The 24,393-nt window shown below is 40.9% G+C and overlaps 1 protein-coding gene across 1 annotated transcript in view; it reads right to left on the bottom strand.

Annotated features, from left to right (window-relative positions):
• The window catches only part of LOC136863764 (neprilysin-11-like), a 204,022-nt gene that overhangs the window by 61,652 nt on the left and 117,977 nt on the right, over positions 1–24,393 (bottom strand). Inside the window, exon 13 of the mRNA XM_067140117.2 lies at positions 1,153–1,211. Coding sequence (XP_066996218.2) covers positions 1,153–1,211 — 59 coding nt within the window. The remainder of the gene's footprint in view (positions 1–1,152; positions 1,212–24,393) is intronic.

Genomic DNA, 24,393 nt, shown 5'->3' with positions numbered 1-24,393 from the left:
GTTCATCTATGTTGATAGTACAGGACTATTCACCGAACTTTATTGTCACAGGTTGTATATACGCATTTTTCTAGGTGAACACGTAATTTGTGCATTAGCATACCAACATGAAGGGCATGTATTTCTATGTTAATATACTCGCCAACGTCGACCAGAATTCACATTCAAAGGAGACTTGTAGCAAATAGAACACAAATTCACACACAGTTCACTCGATATAAAACAAACACATAGCACGACGACATGCCATTGCGAATCACGATAAAACATAGTGAAAAGTTAGCCCTGAGAAAAATCTCCATTGCTAGTGAAATGAAAAACATTAGCCCAGCTAACATTCAGAATTGCAAGTAAGAGCGTTGTACTGAGGATAACAGCTCTCGTGAAAATTGCGGAATTTCAAGAAAAGACATACAGTCTCTATGGTTTGTTCTACGGTGTTATTACCCCTAATGGCTGGAGTGGCATGGCAACAGATTTCAGTGTCGAGCCCCTTAGGTATCTTTCAGAAATGAATATATTACCGAGAGAGTTCTCGAATAGTGACGAAGATCAAAATACCAATGAAGAAGAAATAGAAGGGATGGAAGAGAAATAAGTCTCTTCATTCCAATTGCTCGTGAATTGATGATGGATATCATGGCTGTAGAACTAAATAGAAGCATATAGCAATTATCCAAGCAAACGTCACTGGCATATTAAAAATAAAAGACAAATAAGTAAAGAATAAATGTAATGATAAAATAAAACGTGGATGTAGGCTGTTGTAGTTTCGCATTTCTAGTGAATAAACTGTATAACAATTCAATTTAACACGTCTTTTTCTTATTCTGTTGCCCAAATACACTGCTTTATTTTGATGCTTTATATTTCGTTTTTCCGAGCTATGATCATCAGTTGATCTCCCAATATACACGATCAGGCTGTTGTATTTAATAAGCATGTTTCCTAAGAACAACATTTTATTGAGATTACTCTGTGTTTGGATCTTCAGATCCTATTTGAGTGTTTGGATTCAGATTAATATTCATGATTTGCAAATTAAATGGAAGAACAGTAATATTTAATTCAATATAATGGGATTAAGAATAGTCACTTTTTTTAAATTATTTATTTAAATTCGTTTAAGGAACACATTGAAATTTTACTCACCAACAGCATTAGTCTGTGGACTGTAGTAAGCATTAACGACGTCCGGTCCCATAGCCCATCTGCAAATAATAATTTTAGTTTTATGTACAATACAGAATCAGAACCAATCAACCTTATCATTAACACAACTGCAGACAGAAAAGCCAAACATTAGTTGCAAACCTCGTATCTGTTATAATGTGAATTAATGCCCTTCAGCTGCATTCCTTGGATTTATAATCTGGAACATCAACAGACCCACATGTTGACGAACAATGGTACAGTATACAATGACCATCAAACAAGAGTTCATGACAAGCTCAAGTGATGAATGCATGGCGGGCTGATGGTAAAAACAGACTGCATTCCCTCATTCAAGGGACGAGCAAGAAGCTAAGCTTACCTGCCTGGAGGTAACAGCTTCTTTGTACCATCATGATGCAAGTTAGGTTATGTGTGTATAACAAGAAATATTTTTCATGTGTTTTAGGCTAGCTTACATATTTAATCATGTGTACATAGGTTATGTTGATCACTTTTAAATATTGTTTTATGCATTTCAAGTTGTTCAGGAAATTTCTAGTTGAACGTGTGTTGACTCAAGAGAACTCTGGATTAAGGTTACGTTATGCTTATCATGTATAAATAATCCTTCGTGTCTTCGAAGTTGCTCAGCAAATTTCCATTTGTGTATAAGTTAATGTTGCAGATCCTATCGCACAACAAGATGAATAATCAGCATTTCCAGTAGCGGCTGAGTGAGGCTGCCTTATGATGGTAGTTTGGAGGCAGCACGGCACTCTATCTTTGGTATATTTCTTTTCTCCAGATTTTACAGTTTTCAACCTTAATCTTTACGAAGAAAATAGAAAGAACAAAACCAAATGAAGACAATCAAAACTTAGAAAATATAAAACACCATGAAAATACCTGTACAAATGAAACCCTATTAAACAAAACTCGGCGGGAAAACGGCAAACACAACACAAAACAAAAACAAAAGAACAATTGCCTGCCTGTCGAACCCTGGTTGAATCAGCAAGTATTAATCTCCATCTCTAACTCTACACTCGCCGGCAATGACGTAGAAAACTGCATAACCTCGTCCTTGAATCATATTTCATTGATTCTCCAGAAGGCTAGATGCTCAAGGCCGCGACCTGTCTCACCGTAATCTAAGACATTTGCTGATTCATCCCTCTTCCCTCCCGCATCCTGCTGAGCCTAGTGCCCTATATTCCTCATGTCCTCTTACGTAATTACTTACCTAACTTACCTAGAACCCCAATATCGACAACACAAGTTATTTAATCATACAAAACCACTATATCAAATTCCTACATACATTGTCATACCTATTCAGTTTCATGTCCAATAAATTGTCTCTTTAGCATTCTCACACGTCCACTTCCTTTAATTTCCTGACACATCATTTTTTAACTGCACTTAAATACCAATTTAAATCTCCTACCCTATTCCAGTCTTTTATCAACCAACCAATAATTTTCTGATCATTACCGCTCTGTTTTAAAAGTTCCTCCTGACTTTCACTCAATATTTTCACTCTCACTTTTTGTTTTTTACATCATCCTAACAAATGCAGGTCTTCATTCACTTCACCACACAATAAACATAATGAATTATCCTTTTTCCTAATCCACCCTTTATTTTTATATAAGCCACAAATTCACCATAGTAAACCTCTTCTCACAGCTTTATCTACATTAACAATACTTATCCTTAATACTTTGTATGTTGTATGTTCAGTCCGTCAGCGATTCCGCTGGTGGGATCCTCAACAGCTCTGCCATCAGCTGTCATAGATGGCCTAGACATCACTGAAGAGGCGTACTAGGGAAATGAGGAGTGAGATACTTTCCCGTTGCTTTCCTCACCGAGCCAGAGTTGCTATTACATATCAGTCTGCCAAGCCCACTGAAATGCATACACCAACCGACCCTATGAGCAAAATTTTCACACCATTCATAGCAGGGACTGGCTGCATAAGGATTGGCATTACTAGCATCGCTCATACCTCAGTCACTTTCATATTGTCAAAGCGAAGGATAAGACAGAGACAGATCTATGAAAGTAACAAAACTGCTCTAGCCTATACCAGAAGACATAGTGCACTGTAAACATTAGGTCCTGCCAGCAAAGGCATCTTGATACTTTACTTATCCTATTAAACATATTTAAAGACGTTCTCTTCCTCCATTCGTCCATCTGTCGTTGCAATTGGATATCCATTACCCTCATTAAAGTCACTCTCCTAATCCTACTACCCCTTTCGTCCCAAACCGCATTCTGTATATATCCCATACCCATCCTTTCCACGTACATTTTGATCTTTGCCAGCCAGCTCCCATCATACATACGTTTAATCTGTTGCTGATAAGCAGATTGTCGCACTATACCCCCCTCCCCTCTCTTTAATCTCACCCAATAATTAAGTACCATCTTAACAAAGTCAACTTCAATATACTCCCTACAAACTACTATCGCCCCCGCGTTTGCTGTACACTCTGGGTGTCGCATCAATGTCTTATTAAATTTACAAGTAACCTGATTTAGCGTATCCCTTCCTTCCTCTAGACCCTATAGTTCAGCTCCATAGAGTATTCTGTTCAACACTAATGTCTTGAGAACAAACCTTTGAATATTATCATTTATCTCCAAAATATTGACAACTGAGAGAGCCGCCACCCCCTCCATTTCACTCTCTTAATGTAATCTTCCCATCCCCCTTTTTGTTTATAAGCACTCCTAAATATCCCAACTCTTCTACCTCTTCAATCATCTCCCCCTGGATCACCCATTTCCTCCTCTTCTTTACCTATCTGTTTCTTCGAACTACCAACACCTTCGACTTATTACAGTTAATTTTCAGGGACCACTTACTTGCACATTCTGAAACCGCATTTAAACTTCTCTGTAAACCCCACGCTTTTAATGTCATTAATATCACATCATCAGCAAAATTCAATCCTGGGATCCCTTTATCGCTTACAACCAGACATGCCCAGTTATTTTCTCCGTGAGCATGCAAAAATGTCATTTATAAATAATAAATATAAATAAAGCCCTGCTTCAGTCCAATCTTACATTCAATCAGGTCGCTTACTAAGTCTTCTTCCAGTTTAATACAACAATGGACTTTATTGTATAGCCTCAATCGCTAGGATCATCTTTTCTGAAACCCCCACCTTTCCTAATTTTACTACTAACGCTCTTCTACTCACTGCATAGAAAGCTTTTTGAAAATCAATGGCAGCTAAATATACTTTACTTCATTCCGTATTTAGATATTTATCCAGGGCCATCTTGACTCTCATTATATTATTTATCGTCCTTCTGCCCTTTCTAATACCACCCTGAAAAATTGACAATATCGACTGCTTTTCCGCCCAGTCTCTCAGTCTGTTCGCTAGTATACCTGTATAAACCTTCCTCAAGGAGTCCAGTAATGTTATTCCTCTATAGTTACTCGGGAGATTTCTCTCACCTTTCTTTTTGTAAATTGGGCATATAATCCCGATTTTCCACTCTTTTGGAAACCTATCACCCTCGAAAATCTTGTTGAATAATTTTACTATGCCCTCTATCATCTGACTATATTTCGCTATTTCTTTCCTAAATAAATTATTGATACCATTTCTTCCTCTTGCCGACCTACCCTTTAGTTTTCCTATCACTCCCAATACCTCCTCTTCTGGTATCTCTTTATCAAGGTCATAGATCTGTACATCCACTTCCCTCTGTACGACATTCTCCCCCTTGTATCTCTCCACCCATCCTTCCCTCCTAATAACTCGCGAAAGTAGGCCAACCATGAATCATAGTCAATATTCGGTTTGTCAACCCTCTTCCCCTCCTATTAATTTTATTTACTCTGTCCCACACCCTTTCAGGTGGCTTCATTCTACACTCCCTGTTTATTGCCTCTGCTTGTTCTCTCAGCCATAATTACTTCCTCTCTGCAATTTTAAGCTTGTATTTTTTTCCTTAATTTACAAAAAATATTCTCTTTTTCACTCCCTCCGTGCTTCCTATATTCTTTAAGAGCACCCATGACTAATTTCCTCACTTCCTTACACTCTTTATAATACCAACCGTCTTCCCCTTCCTTCTTTCTTTTTTACATCTAGCTATCTGAGCTACCCTCTTTATTGGATATTCAATTAATTCAAGCGCTCTGTCAACATTATCTTCCCTTAAAGCTACCTCCCATCCACATTTGGTTAATTGCAATTCATTTTCTATAAGAGTATCTAAATCCCGTTTTAGGTTTTCTGACCACTTGTATTTAATATATCTTCTACCCTTCTCTACACTCCTCCTTTTCTCTCCTTCCTCTTCCTCTCTCTCACTTCTTTCCAGCTTGACATACACCGGGGCATGATGGAATCCAACCCAGTCCCCTATTTCTATCTGAATTCTCTCCAACATGTCTTACGAACTAATTATTAAATCTATAACACTTTCACCCTGCGATGTAATGTACGTAAGCTTTCCTTTCCTTTGCCCTTTCCACCAGCCGTTCAAAATATAAAAATTGCCTGCCACGAACAATTCTAACAGTTCTAACCCATAACTATTCCTTTCGTTATCATCACTACACCTTATTCCCCTCATCATCAACTTAACCTCTATGTGTATGTTGGACAAAGGCCGCCTATCCTAGCATTCCACTCACCAAATAACAACATCCCACCTTCCTCATATTTCCCCCAATGACACTTATTTCCAATAATGTATCCTAAACAAATTTTCATTAGCGTATGGCGACCCCTTGGGGTGACAGTATAGAAAAGCCAAGCACACTTTCTTCTCACTCACTTTCTCCTCCCCCGTATTGAACCTGATCCATACCACCTCTTCCATCTCACTGTCAATGTCTTCAACTAATTCACTAATTCCTTCCTTTAGTTAAACAACTATACCCCCGGTGTCCTGCCATTCCTCCGCTCTTTCCTTTTTAATTTATACTTGATCAAAAATCCCCTCCACATTAACACCTTCCTTATTTCTAACCACGTCTCTAAAAGCGCCACAATATCGAAACTTTCTACTAACTTTATTACTTCTTCATTACCCATCTTACTTAACAATCCTTCAATATTTAAAAAACCTATCTTCCGATCCAGTTATAACATATCCTCCCCTGCATCACCACTTCCCCCCCTAATTTTTACAACCCTCCGCCACATTACTTGATTTACTTCTTGTTATTATGGCCCTCTCGCTTTCCACTTTCATTCAATCTTTTTTGCTAATGACTTGACGTCGCACCGACACAAATAGGTCTTATGGCGACGGTGGGATAGGAAAGGCCTAGGAGTTGGAAAGAAGCGGCCGTGTCATTAATTAAGGTACAGCCCCAGCATTTGCCTGGCGTGAAAGTGGGAAACCACGGAAAACCACCTTCAGGGCTGCCGACAGTGAGATTCGAGCCCACTATCTCCCGGATGCAAGCTCACAGCCGCGCGCCCGTAACCGCACGGCCAACTCACCCGGTCCCAACATTTTTAGGTATTTTGTGACTCTCTTTATCCGTCTTTTCCTCCAAACGTTTTGTTTTCTTTCCCCACTGGTCCCTTAAACTCAAACTTCCCCTTCTGCTTTTGTTCCCCTTCTGTTTTTGTTTCTTCTCGCGCACCTTCACCTCTTCCATGCACGTGCACACTGTCGACGGTACTTGCTGATTCTTCAATTTCTCCCTCCACCAAAACCTGCTGACTTCTCGTATCCGCTCCTGCGCTGCCCTGGATTCTGTCCTCTACCATGCGCCCACCTCTTGCCTCGTCATGTCCCTACGTTCGCTCTGTGACTTTTCCTTCACCTTGCCTCGTCACCAGACACTCTTCCTGTTTAAGCTTTTCATTCATTTCCTGTAGCTTAGCCACTGACCAAGTTCTAGCCCATCTTCCATTTGCCACAACCAACTGTTGGCTCCTGATGTACGCTCTCAGTCCTTGATACCTGGCTTTCACTCGATGCTTTCTTAAAATTCTAAAGCTCTTACTACCTTCACTCCCCATGTCTCTTTTCACCCGTACATTCTCACCTTGTAAATTTCCAGCGATCCTCACCACAATATCGGCCATCAAGGTAGATAACAACCTGACCTTAATTGGATATAACCTCTGACTTTACCTACCCTTTCCATAACGTCAATGTCCACTTCACTGAAGTTAATCTTCATTTTATTTTGCATCACCTCCATCATTTTGTACACTAAGTCCACTTTATTCTCCTTCGCTCCCTCTTGAACACCATGGATAAATATACATTTCCTAGTACGTTCCTGGTTACTGATTCATTCCTCTTTCTTCAATTTAACCACCACCTCTTCCAGAATTTTCACGTTCTTCCTCAGTGGCACTATTTCATCATCATCACTTCCCACCTTGGACCTTTTTCTTGAATCCACCTCTTCATGTCATCTAACTCTTTCGACTGATCCCTTATCATTTCCTTAATTTGGTCCGTTTGACACTCCTCATTAGCTACCTCCTGAATGGCTTCGATATCATTGCAACTGATGTTACGACTTGTATTCGGGCCGGGATTCAATTCCACGCCCCCAATAACTAGTAGAACTGCCACCAATGCCACCTCTCTCATACTTCCCAAATCACCAACTGCACACCATTCTCCTTGTTGCTTTTCTCTTAGAACTCCTCTGCCATCTTCCAATTACCGCTCGATATTGCTCAACTGAAATGATATCTCCGCACTAACCACTCAGCACATCCGCTTTCACAGCTTACTTAAGCTCGAATGGCACGGCGCACTAACAAGGCAGCATGACCAGCGAAGCTTTACTGTCACCGCCAAGAAATAACCTTGAACGGAATACACTTTAAACAAGATTTTGTTTTGCAGTGAGAAGGTAGATGACGTTTTTCGTTGACACTGGATGTCGCATGACGTACAGAATGAACCGTCCTTCTTTGGGCTGACTCTACCTACACAATAAAAACACGAAATTGAAGATATCTTCCGAAACACCAGAGAAAAGGCATCTAACGACTCTTAGGTTAGACACCAGTGTATAAACTGTGTAGTTAGGATTGTATAGTCGAACTTTGTGGTATCTCACGTAATTCACTATAATCATCATCATCATCTGTTTACCCTCCAGGTTCGGTTTTTCCCTCAGACTTAGCGAGGGATCCCACCTCTACCGCCTCAAGGGCAGTGTCCTGGAGCTTCAGACTCTTGGTCGGGGGATACAACTGGGGAGAATGACCAGTACATCGCCCAGGTGGCCTCACCTGCTATGCTGAACAGGGGCATTGTGGAGAGATGGGAAGATTGGAAGGAATAGGCAAGAAAGAGGGAAGGAAGCGGCCGTGGCCTTAAGTTAGGTACCATCCCGGCATTCGCCTGGAGGAGAAGTGGGAAACCACGGAAAAACACTTCCAGGACGGCTGAGATGGGAATCGAACCCACCTCTACTCAGTTGACCTCCCGAGGCTGAGTGGACCCCGTTCCAGCCCTCGTACCACTTTTCAAAATTTCGTGGCAGAGCCGGGAATCGAACCCGGGCCTCCGGGGGTGGCAGCTAATCACGCTAACCACTACACCACAGAGGCGGACTATTCACTATAATATCAAATGTTATTATACGATACTTAAACTCGATCTATTAAAATGATAAATATGCACACCAACATTTTAAATTTTCGGTGTCACATTTCAAGAAGACGATTTATAGCATTCTTTAGATAATTATTATGATATTGTTCAGTGCAAGCCCTTGGCAGCCCTTTTCGGTACTTTCTGGAAGGGATTAGTAAGTCAGCCCACCGGGGAGCTCCCAGCCGGCGTCTCGGGGGAACGCGATGGAGTGCGGGTAACGAATGCTGGTGTTCGAATCCCAGTGAGGCGGGAAATTTTTACTGGACAATAAATGGATAGAGCCTTTATTAAGGGAGTGTCAAGGAAGTGAGTGGAGAAGAGCAGCCAATAGGAAGCTAGACGCAAGGGCTGAATAGATTGTCATATCGTCGATATGCAGGACTAGAGAACCTTGGAAACGGATGTCTGAAAATATGACGGATGTGAGAACACGAAGAAACAAGCCTGAAGAACGGAAGTGCTGGAAGTGGTTAGGAGGAAATATGATATGTGTAAAGGCCTGCGTTCAAGGGTTGTATTGAAAGTGAGACATGCGCCTGTGAGGTTGGCAAACCGCACAGTATTTTGGATAAACCCGCGAAGAGTCCTCCCTGTATTTAAGACAGCTGGAGTCGGACGACAGTTGCCTTTGACGTGTTCCCAACAACTAGCCCGTTCTTATCAGGGCGAATTGATATTTTTGCTCCCTTCTCTTCTGAATTTCATTACCCAGTGTCTCAATCCAAACGTATGTGCGGTCCTGGGGTAACGCACTGCGTTATAAATGCTGAACGCTGGGGTTCGATCCATGTACGGCGGAGATTTTTCTGAATAGTAAATAGCTCATTCCTATTTAAGTCAATACATTCATTACGTATATATTTTTACTACATTGCGCCTACTTAAATCAAATTCATGGTACTTACATTTGAGTGAATGGATCTTTTAGCTTTCTCCGCTTTAGAAATTCATCACCCAGTGTCTCAACGATAACGTACGACAGTTATGTACAGTCTTGGGGGTAACGCACTGGACTATAAATGCTGAGCACTAGAGTTCGAACCCCAGCAGGACGGAGAATTCTTACTGAATAGTAAATGAATGTAACTTTTAGTGATGGAGTACGGTACCAAGGAAGTGAGAGATGCAGGGCACCCAATAGGAACAGCTGAGTAGAAGGTGTCATGACGGAAACATGGATGGCTTCAAAAACTTACAATGAAATATGGCGGATGAAAAAATATGAACTAAGGAATTCTGAAAAATGACAATGTGAATGAAATGGTTCAGAAGTAATACGATGTCCGCCTCTGTGGTGTAGTGGTCAGTGTGCTAGCTGCCATTCTCCGAGGCCCGGTTCGATTCCCGGCTCTGCCACGAAATTTAAAAATTGGTCCGAGGGCTGGAACGGGGTCCACCCAGCCTCAGGAGGTCAGCTGAGTAGAAGTGGGTTCGATTCCCACCTCAGCCATCCTCGAAGTGGTTTTCCGTGGTTTCCTACTTATCCTCCAGGCAAATGCCGGGATGGTACCTAACTTAAGGCCATGGCCGCTTCCTTCCCTCTTCCCTGTCTATCCCTTCCAATCTTCCCATCCCCAACAAAGCCCCTGTTCAGCATACCAGGTGAGGCCACCTGGGTGTGGTACTGGTCCTCCTCCCCAGTTGTATCCCCGACCCAATGTCTCACGCTCCAGGATACTGCCCTTCAGGCGGTAGAGGTGAGATCCCTCGCTGAGTCCGAGGGAAGAAACTGACCCTGGAAGGTAAGCAGGTTAAGAAATAAATAAAGAAAGAAATAAAGTAATACGATATGAGTAAAGGAAGGTATTCAAGTGTTGAATTGAAAATGAAGGTAGCGCCTGTGAAGTAGGCAACCCGCACAACAAGGGTCAATGACCTACTTTTAAACAAACCGACATAGAGTCCTCCTTGTATTTTAGACAGCTGGGGTAATAGCTTTGGTTTCCCTTCTGAGGTCAGTCGACTGCTGTCTTCGACGTGTTCCCAACCACTAACCCGGCATTGTAGTGATGGGTCGTTCCTGAACGAACTGATTCTTTTGAACGACTCATTTGAGAGAGAGCTAGCTCTCTCATTGAGAGTCGACTCTTGTGAGAGCTAACTCCCTCCTAGCTCCTCGAGAGCTAGTCGTTCAATTACGAGTCGACTCTTGTATGAGCTAGTTCCCTCCTTGCTCCTTGAGAGCTAGTACGAGCCGACTCTTTTATCAACTGCGACTCCAAGAAAGAGATAGCTCGTCACATCGACTCTCGTTCATTTCTGGCCAATACCATGCTTCAGATAATCACGTGACATACAGAAACCGCTTTCGTCCAGCCTCTTCCCACACTGTCAGTCAGTCCCTCTTTGAGTCAGTCAGTGCACTGAGTGCACTCAGTGGTTGTGGTGCCTGGTGTGTCGGTTAGGTACGTTATTTGTGCCATACTTCTGGCAACTTGCTGAAACAATAAAATGAAATAAACAACATGTTATAGAGCAATACTTACCAGTTCACTTCCTGTATGCACCCACAATTTATGAAAGATGTACTGTAGATCCAGCAGGTTTTAAGAGAAAATAAACGACACCAAGTTCAGGTTAATTATCCTCAACTAAAACACGAACAACAGTCACTATCCAGAATGCTGAATATACCACCCGGCAAGTAAAAACGGCGTAGTTTTATTCTGTCTGAAATAATTAAGAAATACTCCGACAAATCCTCACCTGTTTATTTATGAATCAACATATTGCCAAAATTATTCGGTTCTACGGCACAGTGGATAAAATGATACTCCGTAGTTTTAAATCGAATGAAGGGAAATAGAAAATAACGCTAATTTTGGCTTTAAAATATAGGCTAAATAACTCATGCCAAAGTGTATAGCGCAGTATATTTTCAAAGAATTATTTATTAACGTGTAGTCGTGTAAGGAGCCCGACTCCTTAACTGGATGGTCAGCATCGAGGCCTTCGGTACAGAGTCCTGGATTCGATTCTCGGCCAAGTCGGGGATCATTATCTCTTCTGATTAATTCTTCTGGCTCGGGAAGGGGTGTTTGTGTTTGTCCCAACACTCTCCTTTTCATATTCAGACAACACACCACACTACCAACCACCACAGAAACACGCAATATTGATTACATCCCTCCGCATAAGATTAGCGTCAGGAAGGGCGTCCGGCCGTAAAACAGGGCCAGCCGGACTGAGTGGCTCAGACGCTTGAGGCGCTGGTCCGATCCTGGCTTAGTCCGGTAGTATTTGAAGGTGCTGAAATACGTTAGCCTCATGTCGGTAGATTTACTGTCACGTAAAGGAACTCCTGCGGGACTAAATTCCGGCACCTCGGCGTCCACGAAAACCGTAAAAGTAGTTAGTGGGACGTAAAGCCAATAACATCATTATTTATTATAATACAGGGCCAAATCCACATGTGCGAAACAGTTCGCAGCCGCGACCAAACAAGTGTGGGAAAAGCGGTAGAAGAAGAAATAGTGTAATCGTGTAAGGAGTGCTAATATATCGAACGTATACGTCTCCTACTTTGTAATCATTCTTGGAAAAAATAGAAGAGAGTGTGACATACTGTACGCGAAAAAAGGAAAAAATACTGTGCGTACCGTACTAAGAGATTTTATACATGGTGATGGGTACATTTGTGCTGATCGCATTTGTGATCGCATTTAATAAGTTATGTTTCCTACGCTGTATTATTGAATGAAAGAATCTGTTGTTCCAACGCGAACGAAAAACTTTCTGCAACTCCAGTCGATAGAGGAAATTTTGATGACATCTGTTGAGTGAAATGTAAACTACGTGAACAGGAATAGAGACTCGCCTTAATAGACTGCCGGGATCGAACGTAAGTAATGCCAATATCTCGACCACACGTCCCATACGGTGCATTCAATCTTGCAAGATATCATTTTTAGAAGAATGGAACTTAGGCAAAGTAATATTAGGTGTCATCGATTAACACTGTATATTTGTGATACGTTTCTTCGTTACTGTATATAAAGATTTAACATTGGATGAACTGCCAATGTTGCCAGCAGTGTATATATCATTTTGTTTTATTTCCAGAGGAGTAGCGTTCAAAACAGGACATTGTGTTGCCATCTGTTGTGCAAAAGGTGAATTATCTCGCGCTATCTCGTTCCTACAAATGAAAACGGAAGTCATGAGCAATCTAATATAAAATAACACTTTTTGGGTTATCATGAATAAATAACTCAGCCTTAGTATAAATTATAACAACTTACATCGCATTACATTTTTAAACAATTATTTATTAACGTGTAAGTAGTACTAATATCTCGAAAATATGTCTCGTTACGGTGCATTCAGTCTTGAAAGACATCATTTTAAGAAGAATGGAACTTAGGTAAAGTAATATTAGATGTCATCCGTTAATAATTACCGGGCGAGTTGGCCGTGCGCGTAGAGGCGCGCGGCTGTGAGCTTGCATCCGGGAGATAGTAGGTTCGAATCCCACTATCGGCAGCCCTGAAAATGGTTTTCCGTGGTTTCCCATTTTCACACCAGGCAAATGCTGGGGCTGTACCTTAATTAAGGCCACGGCCGCTTCCTTCCAACTCCTAGGCCTTTCCTATCCCATCGTTGCCATAAGACCTATCTGTGTCGGTGCGACGTAAAGCCCCTAACAAAAAAAAAAAAAATACTGTATATTTGTGATACATTTCTTCGTTACTGTATATAAAGCTTTATCGTTAGATTAATTGCCAATGTTGCCAGTAGTGCATATATTAGTCATTAGTTTTATTTCAAGAGTATAGTAGGGCCTACGAGAGTTGAAGTCTGACGTTTAGCGCCACCGGCGAGAAAAAGTTGACTAACGCTGCTCGAAAATGGTCTGTTGCTATGGCAACAGTAACAGAGTTGCCACTTTTAAGAACCCTATCGCCACGTGGGTTGGCTTAATCTCACTCGCTTTTGTGATATTAATTGGAGTCGTACTGTATTAGTTGCGTTAGTTGTTGCTGATTTATGTAATTATTGACATGTTTGTTACCTAAATATTATTGTCCTTGTTATTTTATTTTTGTAAATTAGTTAGTGGCTAGTTGTACAATTCTATTCTCTATTTGATATGTACATTTGTTGAGGTTATTGTGAGGTTAGTGAATATGAAATCTCGTATTTACGTGTTCTGTCATAAATGCCGGAATTATTAACATGAGCTTAGGAACGGGTCAAAGTTTATTGAATTGCATTAGGCCAACATAGTTGATTAAATATTCAGCCTGTATGAAAGAGTGATATGCCGCAGATTGAGGTAACTATGACAACACAGCTTACTTCGTAGTTACAGCTTTCGCCGCTCAAATGTCAGACTTCAACTCTCGTGGCCCAACTGTAGCGTTCTAAACCGGACATTACGTTGCCATCTGGTGTGGGAAGTGTAAACTATTTGTGCTATCTCGTTCGTTCCCGGAAGTCATACAGAGCGGTCGGAAGTCATAAAGAGCCATCTGCCCTAAACCGGAAGAACGAATGAACGAACGAACCCGGAGGCGGAGAGCGCCGACTTCCTGGGCTCGCTCCAACCTACCCGCTCTCAAGAGTCGACTCTTTTGAACGACTCTCAGTTAGGAGCGGGAGCGAATGAGCTAGCTCCCACAAAAGAGCTAGTTCGACCCATCACTACGGCATTGGCCCTACATTTATCAACAGAACAGAAATCGAAGATTTGGTTCTGGTTACTGATAGGTTGTAAGCGATCACATGCTCACGCATGCGCACTACTGTACACTTGGACTTTGCGTTATTCATTGCGAAGTAATTTAAATGTATAGCTCATATGATCTGTATTATCATCGTCTTATTCGAAGAAGAATTTACTTCATTATTTAATTTTCATAGTACTTACTCGACCGCGGATATACAGTATGATCATGATACTGTAGAAGTTCCTCTTAAGTAATAACTAGGAGATATTTATTTAATTAGCTGGTATGGTGCAAATGCTTTACTTTCTCTCTCCTAATTGTTCTCAAGTCTAGCCCTAGGTAAAATTTCGCAGTGCATCCGCTACGTTCAGATTCAAATCCTCTTATTCATTTTTATGATCTGTGCTGCCTTATTTACAGACTTACTTACGTTTAACAGTAAATCACAATACCAAGATTTTTACAGCAAGATGGCAATGTCGTGAGGGTTTAGTGTTATGTACAACTATATATTTGCTTAAAACAATTCGGGCCGTGGTACATTAAAGTTGAAATAATTATTTATATTAGAAAAACTGGCTTCTTTAAAGCGTTTGCTCACTTTAGTTCGACCCGGAGTACATAAGGACAGAGAGAGGATAGATGTCATATCTCAACTGATGGGTAGGGCAGACCACAAAGTGTGTTTTATTCACAATGGTAACTTATTGATGGGACACAGAGAGCAAAAATATAACGAAAATATTATTATTATTATTATTATTATTATTATTATTATTATTATTATTATTATTATTATTATTTTAAATTTCGACTGTAATAAAGAAGAAACAAAAATACCTGAAAATAACTCGGCAGGCTTTTGAACAATAATAGAAAACACGAAACTGTAAAATGAAACGGCAAGGTACCATGTAGGTCTATCAGAAAACATTTTCCCTTTAATTTATACCGAACAAAACTAGTACATGGGTACGTAAAAATAATATTCCAGGCCTGAACACGAATATCTGGAAAGAAATTGCACGGTAAAAGAACAACTTTCCTTTTAACGCATCGAGTACAACATTGACTTGAATGTGATGAGAAATGGCGGGGTTATGAGGTAACAAATACAATCTAGTATTCATAACTGTGTACTCCAGATGATCATTGTTGGAAGATAGGATCTCTGTGTGTATTAGATGATGAATACCGAAATGAAATCGTACTTCAGGGGTGAAAGAGGTGAATAGAAATGTAGAGGTGAATGTAAGATGTACAGGAGGCAACCCGTCACTCTTCTGTCTATGGCGACCGGTCACTGAGTCGAGCGGGGGATTGCAAGAATTGAGGGGGTTGGGAGGATATATAATAATTTTATTAATTCACTGTGAATAATATCGAAATACCTTCCTAACAACGCGGAAGCGTGATAATTTAACGTATATCAGTCAGAAGTCATAAACAGATCGTAGTGTTCTGGTATGGAGATAAAATGTGTAGAAGAGTGTGCTGTGGATCATCTCTTCCATTACCTTCAGCTAACCCTTGATTTCTTGACCATTACCTCACATTTACATCAATAGAGTTTAGCCAATCCTTTAAGGATAATAACTCACTGACGTATTCTTACCTCATCACATCCGGAAAACTCCATATTTGGTATATGTTTCTGTGATGCTTACATTCATCATAGGGGTGTCCTACCGTTTGGGATAAAATGTCAAATCCCCGAAATCAACTGCTCGGCTTTTGCTGACGACTTTGCTATACTATCAGAAAGTCCAGAGGTCACAACCATCCAGATTAACCTCTTGGAAAGAATCGCCAGCTAAACAGGACTGAGGATCTCAGCAGAAAAGACCAAATTCATGACGAACATCAAAGATGGACCAAAATTTCTGGTAACAGAGATAGGACGGATAGATAGGGTCAAGAAGTTGAAGTACCTTGGTGAGACGATACAGGGGAATGGACTAGAAAAAGCTGCAGTGGAAGATCGGATCCCAAAAATGGAGAGAACATACGGCTTGACAAAAAACACCTACAATAAGAAGTGCTTATCCTGGAATTCCAACATTACAACTCCGTGGTCAAAACAGAATGCCTAAATGCCAGTGAATACCTGTCCATGAACTACAAACTGGAGAAGCTAGAGGTCCTGGAAAGAAGAATCCTCAGAAAAATGATGGTAGCTGTCCAAACTGAAAGCAGATGGAAACTTCGGAGCAACAAAGAAGTTTACCAGAAGGTGGAAAAAATCATGAAGTCAGTACAGCCTAAGCCACTGACGAGTGCAGACGTGTTGAGGGTCCCTGGAGTGGGAGAATGTAGTGAAGGTGCTGAGTGCAGGAAGGTAGTGAGGAGTGTACTGGCAATGATTGGTGTGGAACAATACAGGGCGACCATAGGAGGATGGCAGGGGAGAAAGAAGAAAGAAGAAGCGAAACCAGGAGGGTGTAATAAGGAAATGGAAACGAAAGGAGAATTAATGCTAGCAACGGCGGTGATGATAATATTGCTATGGATTGGGGGGGTCGAGTTGAACCCAGGTCCGACTTCCAGTGGAAATATGAGCTGGGAACACATGGAAGCAATTAGAAGAGTTGTAAAAGAGGTGGTCGTAGAAGTCTGCCCCTTTGAGCAACTCAAATATATGATACAAGAGCAAACGAGGGAGTATGAAAAATGAAGGGATGGTTCAGAGAAAGGGCAGACGACACAACATCGCAAGTGAGGAAAAATACCGAAGAAGTTAAGAAAGAAAATAGGACGCTTAGAAGAGGAGACGATGAAACTGAAAGCAGAAGTGGAAGCCAACACTCTAAATCGCACGAAGAAATGCCTATTTATATATGGTGCGCCTGAGGAGAAGAGGGAAGACAAATTGCTGACAATTTATAAAGTAGTGGACCTAATTCAGGGGAAAATTGAAATTAATTTTAGCGAAGTGGACATTGACGATGTGCAGAAAGTGGGAAGAATTAGAGGCAACAGGCCTATCAAAGTTCAACTGTTTTCTACGTTGATGGCTGATATTGTGATCGGAAACGCGGGTAACATGCAGAGGGGAAAAGTATGGATCAGAGGGACGCGGGAACAGAAGCGATCAGGAATGATAAAATCCTGAGGAAACATATGATACGAGCTAGACTTCAAGGGCTGAGAGGAATTATCAAAGGACAAGATCTAGTGGTGTCAAGCAGCAGCTGGAGTAAAACCTAGTCTGCGAATAGATTGATGGATCTAGAAATGAAGATAAAACAAGATGAAAAAGAGAGAAGAGTAGCGATTAGTAGGGAAAGTAGGCAAGTGAAAGATAGTGATATAGGAAATACCAAGGAAAACAGAAAGCGGAATGAAGGAAGACAGAGAGTGAAGCTTAGTGAAAGCGTGGTCATTAATAGTGAAAAAGGAAGAGTGGCAGACAATGGGGTGAGATTAGGAAGGCCTAGGGATGCAGCTAAGGACGCAGCAAGTGAAGATAGGCATAGGAGAGAATGCAGTGTTATGGAGGTGCAGGGTGAAAAGAATAACGCAAAGGTACCCAGGAAGAGGATTGAAATGTGTTTGAGCAGAGGAAGCAAAGGCGGCTTTGGAAGGAACAAGAGCTTAAGTGAACTGGGAGGATTAAAACGAAATGAAGAGGGTATTGTAACAAGAAGTAAAAACTCTAATAATGTTAGTAAGTAGTTGTAGTAAATATGGTTTGGAGGAGAGAGTATAGTGGATATGACGGTAAGTGATCGGTAGTTTACGTGTTTGTATAATGGAACTAAATTTAAGTTTGGAGAAGGAGAAGCGGTGGAAGACGTAATGACAGAATTCAAGTGTTGAAAGGGATGAGAATATAGTGAATTTGATGGTGATTGTGGTACGTGTTGGTAAAATAGGTATAGTGAATTAATGGAGTAAGTTGTAATTGGTATGTAGTAAGGTAATTGGGAATTGATCTGGAGTGTTAAGTGTAAGTGAATGGTGACGGTGGTATGTGGTGGTATAATAGGTACAGTAACTGATATGTAGTAATGTAATTTGGAATTAATTTGGAATGTTAAGTGGGGTGGAGTTGGATGGAGTTTTTGGTAAATGTGGTATCTTTGTGAAATGGCCTATGGTAATTTTTATGTTATTTGTATATGAATCTGTGTTTGGTATGATGTAGGAATAAGAGGCGAATGGGAGGTATAAGGGAATTGGTAAAGTAATTAGTGTGTTGTTTATTGGATACAGGAGTGAAATTTGACAAGTCTAGGTGAATATGCGTTTGGTATGAATTGTAAGGAAATGTGGCAAGTAATTAGTGTGTTGTTTATTGGATTTTGGAGTGAAGTATGGCAAAGTTATGTGAATATGTATTTGGTATGAATAGTGAATTGATGAATAGTGTAGCATAAGGTGAGAAAAGTAAATAATTGACGTATTGACGATGAAAGCTTGAAGGCAATTTGAAGGTTGAGAAAAGGGAATAATTAGTGTAATGATGGAGGTATATGTAGGGTGCTACTTGTAAGTTTGTAGGTAATGTGGAAAAGCAATTAGTGGGTTAATTGATGGTGCTATTTGTTTGGAGGTTGTTTATGGTGGTGTAGGGATGAGAAAAGTGAATATTTGGTGTAAGGATAGTTGGTATTTGATGTTCGTTGTGTAATTAGAAGAGCAGATATATTGGATATAAGTATATGGCATTAGAGTAAATAGAACGGTAAGTAAGCTATTGAGTGAATAAGGCACGTAATGGAAATTGGAAGTAGAGTTGGGAGAGTATGTGGTCGAGGAGTTCGAAGCGTTGGACTGCCTTATCATTGCACAATTGAGGGCAAGATGGAAATCTAAATAGAGTGCAGTGCTGGTGAGATAGTACGGGACAGCAGATTGAGTAAGTGTAATAATGTCATCATCTGGTATGTAGTAGGGTAACGTGGAATTGATTAGGAGTGTTAAGTGTAAGTAAATGATTGTGGAGTTGGATGGAGTTTTGGTAGATAATGAAGTATAAGTTGCAATTGATATGTAGTAAGGTAATTTGGAAATGATCTGGAATATGAATAACATTATAATGTTGAGGAAAGTGAGTAATTGGTGGAATGATAGATGTATATGTATGGTGCTATTTGTAAATCTGAAGGTAATGCGGAAAAGTAATTAGGGGATTATACGATAGTTTTGTTTGTTTATTGGAAGTAGAGTTGGCAGAGTATATAGTTGAGGAGGTTGAAACGTTGGACTGCCTTCTCATTGTTCAATTGAGGACAAGCTGGAACTCTAAATGGTGCAATGCTTGTGAGGTAATAGAGGTAGTACAACATTGCAGACTGAGTAAGTGTAAGAATGTCATTAAGGAATTTAAATTATAGAGGACTGCCCTGTGTAAACAGAAAAGTCAGCGCACTCAGCAGTAAACGCGATCTTGTCTGGGTTAGCTGGGAGTGGAAGTGTGCTGCCAGACTAGCTGAATCAGGCAGAAAATCTGGGACAGTGTTAATGTCCCAGTGGATACGCAACATTGTCAAGTCAACTAGTATCAGCATCTGTTGTTCATTGTCATTTAATTTTGCTCCTATCAGTGGCGCATTTCATATAATTTTAGTTTGTCTTACTGCATTTAATTTTGCCATTATATTCTAACAATTTAATTTTGCCTGTTTGTAAAGACGTGTGCCATTACTGCCGTAATGCCATGACCATTGGATCTCCGGAAAGGAGTTGCGCATGGCCATTTATCAGCATTTGTTGTTTATATCATTTTAGTTTAAATATGGCTGTAGGTTGTACATTGTTATTGTTGTCATTTATAAGATAAAAGGGTATTTGTTTACTGTAGATCTCGAGAAAAATAATAAACATGAATAATAACATGAATCATCAAGAAAAGGAGGCTGACGTTTCTTGGATATCTATACAGAATTAACGCAAACAGACTTACCAAACAGATATTTAATTACTTCTGGAGAAAAAGGACCACTACAGCATTGATTAAGGAAACGAAGAAGGATATGGAAAGGTTATGCATCTTAGAAGACCAGCTGTTAGAAAGTAATGCGTCTAGGGACACACTGAAGAATATGGAAGATGTTCAAGCCGCAGGAAGAACTAGGAAGACCGGAAGAGCCTGGACAGATGAACAACACAAGCAGGCCAGCGAACGCATGAAGGAGTATTGGACGCAGAGAAAATTCCGCACGAAGAGAAAGAAATGAAGTTGTAGCGTGGACCTTAGTGGTCCATTCGCTTGTAATAATAATAATAATACATCATCATTATAGACCGTTATGCCTTCCAGTGCTCAGTCTGCAAGCCTCTGTGAATTTAATAAATGTCGCAACAATCCTCTATTTGCAATAGTGCTGTGGCCGCACTTAGTTCTATACCTTTTATATTGAGATCGATAGAAACTGAGTCTAGCCATCGTCGTCTTAGTATCCCTCCACATATCTTACCCTTCATAACAGAGTCCATTATTCCCCCAGGTAACCTATCCTCTTCCATTCGCCTCACATGATCCCACCACCGAAGCCGGTTTATGCGTACAGCTTCATACATCTAGATCATTCCTAACTTAGCTTGTATCTCCTCATTCCGAGTACCTCCTGCCATTGTTCCCACCTGTTTGTACCGGCAATCATTCTTGCTACTTTCATATCTGTTACTTCTAACTTATGAATAAGATATTCTGAGTCCATCCATCTACTATATTACCATCCTGGGAGAACACACATCTTAAATTCTTGAAATTATCTACCTGTTCCAGCTTTGTATCACCAATCTGACATTCCATTATGTTGAATTTCTTACCTACTGACATCAATTTAGTCTTCGAAGTGCTAATTCTCGTACCATACTCATTGCACCTGTTCTCAAGTTGCAAGGTATTAGACTGCAGGCTTTCGGTACAATCTGCCATTAAAACCAAGTCGTCAGCACGGGCCAGACTGCTTACTACATTTCCATCTAACTGAATCCCTCCCTGACACTTTATACCTTTCGGCAGGTGATCCGTGTAAACTACGAACAACAAAGATGAAAGATTACAGCCTTGTCTAACCCCTGTAATTACCTTGGACCAAGAACTCATTCTACCATCAATTCTCACTGCAGCCCAATTATCAACATAAAACCCTTTGATTGATTTGAATAATCTACCGTTGATCCCATAGTCCCCTAGTATGGTGAACATCTTTTCCCTCTGTACTCTGTCATGTGTTTTCTCTAGATCTACGAAACATACACACAACTGTCTATTCCTCTCGTAGGATTATTCAATTACTTGGTGCATACTGAAAAGCTTACCCTGACAGCCCCTCTGTGGTCTTAAACGACACTGATTTTCATCCAACTTCCTCTCAACCACTGATCGCACCCTCCCCTCCAAGATCCCAGTGAATATTTTGCCTGGTAGACTAATCAATGGGATACCTCGATAGCTGTTGCAAACCTTCCTGTTCCCTTGCTTATTGATAGGTGCAATTACTGCTTTTGTGAAATCTGAAAGCACCTTATCAACACTCCATGCTAATCTTATTATTCTATGAAGCCATTTCATCCCTGCCTTCTCACTATACTTCAACATTTCGGTCTAATTTCATCTATTCCTGATGCTTTATGACAATGGAGTTTATTTACCATCGTTTCCACTTATTTAAGCGTAACTTCACCAGCATAATTGTCCTTCTCCCCATGAGCTCCGCTGTTAGTGACACCACCAGGAAGATTTCATTTTACGTTGACAAGATTTTGAAGATATTCCCTCCACCTGTCCAGTGATCCCCTGGGATTCAATTATTTATGAGTTCACCTGATTTACCCTAAACACTGTTCATTTCCTTTTTCGCTCCCTTCCTAAGATTCTTTATTAGTGTCCGGAAAGGTTTCCCTGCTGTTTGACCTAGTCTTTCCAGGTTATTACCAAAATCTTCCCACGACTTCTTTTTGGATTCAACAACTATTTGTTTCGCTTGGTTTCTTTCATGTATGTACAATTCTCTGTCTACATCAGCCCTTGTTTGGAGCCATATCTGATAAGCCTTCTTTTTACGTTTACAAGCTGCTCTCACTTCATCATTCCACCAAGATGTTCGCTTTGCCCATCTTTACACACAGTTGTTTTTAGGCATTCATTCCCTCGCTGTTGCTACTACAGCATTCTTGTATGCCACTCATTATCTTTTTATATCCTGAACCTGCTTACTGTCCACTGTTCGGATCTTCTCACTAATTATATCCATGTACTTCGGTCTAATTTCCTCGTCCTGGGGATTTTCTACACTTATTCGTTTGCAGACAGATTTCACTTTCATTGTCCTAGGCCTAGAGATACGTAGTTCAGTACAGATCAGATAGTGGTCTGTATCATCGAAAAATCCTCGGAAAACCCGCACATTCCTAACGGATTTCCTGAATTCGAAGTCGGTTAAGATATAGTCTATTATGGATCTGATACCCCTACCCTCCCAAGTGTAGCAGTGAATCGCTTAAATGTATTCATAACTGCTAAACCCATACTAGCACAGAAATCCAGCAAACGCTTTCCATTCCTACTAGCTTCCATATCTTCCCCACATTTACCAATCACCCTTTCGTATCCCTCAGTTCTATATCCGACTCTCGCATTGAAATTGCCCAATATGCTTCATAAAACTTGTCAATTTCATCCTAATCTGCACCCTCACATGGTAATACGCTGATACATTTCTTGTCCTGGTTCCTCCAACTGTCAAACCTACCCACATCATTCGCTCATTTACGTGTCTAACAGAAACTATGTTGGGTGCAAGAGTATTCCTGATGAACAGTCGTACACCAAACTTTGCCCTTCCCTTTTCAACACCCGTCAAGTACACTTTATAATCTTGTATCTCTTCCTCGTTATTTCCCCTTAACCGAATATCACTCACTCCTAGCACATCCAGATACATCCCGTCCGATGACTCAGCCAGTTCTACTTTCTTTCTTCCATAAGCCCCATTAATATTGATAGCTCCCCATCGACTTCCATTTCGTTCGCCAAGTTGTTTCCAAGGAGTCTCTCGCCTGTCAAATGGGAGTGGGGCTCCGTTACTTGCGTAGGTCCGCAATTTGCTTTACGTCGCACCGACACAGATAGGTCTTATAGCGTCGATGGGACATGAAAGGCCTAGGAACGGGAAGGAAGCAGCCGTGGCCTTAATTAAGGTAATGGGAAACCATGGAAAACCATATTCAGGGCTGCCGACAGTGGGATCCGAACCCACTGTCTCCCGGATGCGAGCCCACAGCTGCGCGCCCCTAACCGCACTGCCAACTCGTCCGGTCCGTGGGTCCAACGCTTGCTTAAAATGTCCTGAGCTCGGTAAATTCATGAAGCAGGATGCTACCCTACTTACTCATAGTCCAAGTGCGGATCTCTCCTCTAACGGGTTAGGGACCACCGGTGGATTGTATAGCCCTAGCCGCCTGACCACAAGGAGGGCCATGACTCAGAATATGTCCGAGGTGCTCACTCCTATTCCGTAGCAACTGGTATCCCGACTCTCAGGACCACTTACTAGGCAACTCAGCCCTTACCTATGGTTCACGAACTAGGACGTGACTACAGCAACTCACATCATGAATAATAATAATAATAATAATAAATAATAATAATAATAATAATAATAATAATAATAATAATGTAAGTATTATGCACTTAGTGTTCCTACAATCGTTATACAGTAGATGTTAAGAGGCGCCGTGCCATAATTTTACCCTTTCTTAGGGTTTGCAATGTACCATAACTCTGCTGAAACAGATATCTTTCATTTATGAATTCTTAAATGCCAGCCGATTGTGCTGCGAATCGATCTCATAAGCTTGAACATAGACGGCGAGTGTTTGATTAGGAACACCACACAGCTAGTACTTGAAGCTAAGCCTGTGAGAGCGTGATATCATTTTTAAGTACATCAGAGGGATATGTGATGATAAAAATTGGTTCATGAGGAGGCAG

Source organism: Anabrus simplex, chromosome 2 (assembly GCF_040414725.1).
Source record: "Anabrus simplex isolate iqAnaSimp1 chromosome 2, ASM4041472v1, whole genome shotgun sequence".
In the NCBI taxonomy this organism is placed as follows: Eukaryota; Metazoa; Arthropoda; class Insecta; order Orthoptera; family Tettigoniidae; genus Anabrus; species Anabrus simplex.
Note: the sequence above shows the minus strand (reverse complement) of the source record. Positions and strands in the feature narration are given on the sequence as shown.